Raw genomic sequence first — 2,845 nt, 5'->3', positions numbered from 1 at the left:
CAGGCACTCTTACCCAGTAATTGTTTAATTCATGGAGGAAACTATCATAAAATGCAAATGCAATGTCATTTTATCTATGCACCCATCTAACAAGTGTTTGATCCTAGTGCATGAACATTGGGAGAAGGTTATAGAATTAGAAATAGATTATAGTGAGAGACCTAGAGGAGTCTCATTTGCCATATGGTCTAACATTCTCATCTTATAGATGAGGAAATTGAGACCCAGGAATGTGAAATAATGAAGGTCATATGGGTAGTAAATTGTTCAGTTGTGTTCAACTTCATCACCCCATTTGATGTTTTCTTGGCAAAGATACTGGGGAGGTTTGCCATTTCCTTCTTCATCTCATTTTACAGATGAGGAAACTGAGGCAAATAGGATTAAGTGACTTGTCTAGGGCCACACAACTAGTAAGTATCTGAGATCAGATTTAAACCCCAGAAATTGAGTCTTCCTGACTCCAGGCTCAGCACTCTATTCAATGAATCACTTAACTGCCCATGGGTAGTAAGAGTCAGAGGCAAAGGCAAAGAGAAGAAGCGTTCAAATTAGTAAATATGTTTCTGGCTCTAGTTACTCCTCGAGGATAACAAAGTCATAGCCCAGCTGTGCCTCTGGGCAGAAGCACACTCATCCCATGATCAGTGAGGGAAGAGGGTGTTACTCTCTTTGAGGAAGAGATAGATCAGCCGAGCCCCTTGGATCCCAAGAGGACTGTGAGTGGAAAAGCAGAAGCAGCAGGCAGTATTTGCTAACTCTTAGAGTGGGAATGATTGTAGCTCCCTGTGGGAGCTGCTGAGTCTAAACACCTGAACTGTGTCTAGTAATCACTGAGTTTGGGATGCATCTCTGGGATTTCAGTGGGATGCCAAGTTCTGTGAGAAGGAATAGGTATATGAATTATTTGTTTTAAATATATTTTTAGTTTATTCTTTTTGATTCTGTGGGTAGGAATAAAGACGATATTCTGTTGAACCATACATATGGCTCAATGCAAAGAACTAGGAATTTGAAGTTAGAGGACCTGGGTTCAAAACTGGGTTCATACGCTTAATACCTGTGTGACTTTAGGCAAGTTGTTTGACATTCCTGTGCCTCAGTTTCTTCATTGGTAAAGGAAAGATATTGGACTCGATGCCTTTTAGGGTTTCTTCTGCCTCCAAATCTATGCTCCTCTAACCCTGTTTTTCCATTATTCAATTTTCAAGTGATTAGTATCCACTGAAATACATATAAGGTTAGGAAAGAAGAGTTTTCACAGTGTATGCGAGCTTGATCTATAAGAGACTAATTGAACACAATCACATAGACAACACCCTTTGACAAATGAGTGAATAACAAGAAGGGACTCTGTCCCAAAGAAGGGACCGAGTTGAGAGACAGAGGTGTGAAGCTCTTGGAGAACAAAAGAGACCTTGGCATTTCCTTTGAACATCATTTGGTATTTGGTTAACTAACCACTTGAAAGAATATAGAACTGGCCACGTCCTGTTTTTTATGGTGGAACAGTACCAGGCTAGTGGCCAGCAGTGTGAAATGTGGGATGAAACAATGGTGATTCCATTTCTCATACACAGTCCTCTGTGCCCAAGGTAGCAGCCTGTCAGACATTCTAGAACAAAGTACTTAGGCAAATGCTCTCTTCTCCCACCTCTTCAGAGCTTCTTTGATCTCTTTGTTCCTCAGGCTATAGATCAAAGGATTCAGCATGGGGATGACCATTGTGTAGAAAATAGATACCACCTTGTCATGACTGAAGGAGTCATTGGAGCTGGGACGCAGGTAAATGAAGAGACCAGAGCCATAGAACAGAGTCACAGCCATCAGGTGAGAAGCACAGGTGTTGAAGGCTTTTGAGCGACCTTGGGCAGAGCTAATCTTCAAGATGGCCTCAACAATATGACCATAGGAAACCATAATGATGAGGACAGATAATACCCCAAAGATCACTGCTATCACAAACTTGAGGATCTGTAGGGATAAAGTATCAGAACAGGACAGAACCAGCAGCTGGGGCAGGTCACAGAAAAAATGATCAATCACATTTGGCCCACAGAAATAGAGTTGAAGTAAAGAACACAGTTGGATCAGGGAACCAAAGAAGCCACTCATATATGATGAAGCCACCATCCACACACAGAGGGTAGGAGACACGATGGATGTGTACAGCAGCGGGTTGCAGATAGCGGCATATCGATCATAGGCCATGGCAGCCAGGAGGCAACATTCGGTCAGTCCCATGCCAGAAAAAATGAAGTACTGAGCAGCACAGCCCCCAAAGGAGATGGTCTTCTTCTTCTTGAAGAAGTCAGAGAGCATTTTGGGGGCTGTGGAGGAAACATAGCATACGTCAAGAAAGGACAGATTGCTGAGGAAGAAGTACATAGGTGTGTGGAGATGGGAGTCAACCTTGATCAGGGTGATGAGGCTCACGTTCCAGGCTAAGGTCACAAGGTAGATCACCAGGAATATCACAAAAAGCAAAACATTGAGCTTTGGAAAGTCTGAGAATCCCAAAAGGATGAACTTGGTCACTCCTGTGCTGTTCTTTCCCACTGCCATTGGCTGGATGCTCTTGAGCTCTACAGGAGATAAGAGGAAGAGATCTTTGAGTCAGTAATTGCCTCCAAAATCAACTGATGCCCATGATCAGGAAAGAAAGAGAAGAAATAAAGGATCAAATATGACTTCAGTCAGTACTTGTTGACTAATGAAAATTTAGAGGGTAAAACCAGATTTGACTGATATTATTTAAAAATTTTTACTTCATCTATACTGGATGGGGATAGTTAGGACCCCATTAGTAGTCTTCAATGAAGACATCTCCATTTTAAGATTACTT

The 2,845-nt window shown here is 42.1% G+C and overlaps 1 protein-coding gene across 1 annotated transcript; it reads right to left on the bottom strand.

The window, feature by feature from the left end:
* Positions 1-1,629: 1,629 nt before the first annotated feature.
* On the bottom strand, positions 1,630-2,568 carry LOC122732491 (olfactory receptor 1440-like). The gene has a single exon (XM_043972662.1). It carries the CDS (start codon positions 2,563-2,565, stop codon positions 1,630-1,632), a length of 936 nt encoding a protein of 311 aa, XP_043828597.1. The 5' UTR covers positions 2,566-2,568.
* Between the last annotated feature and the right edge of the window lie 277 nt (positions 2,569-2,845).

This window comes from Dromiciops gliroides, chromosome 6, assembly GCF_019393635.1.
Source record: "Dromiciops gliroides isolate mDroGli1 chromosome 6, mDroGli1.pri, whole genome shotgun sequence".
NCBI lineage: Eukaryota > Metazoa > Chordata > Mammalia > Microbiotheria > Microbiotheriidae > Dromiciops > Dromiciops gliroides.
This window is presented reverse-complemented; position numbering and strand designations above follow the sequence as displayed.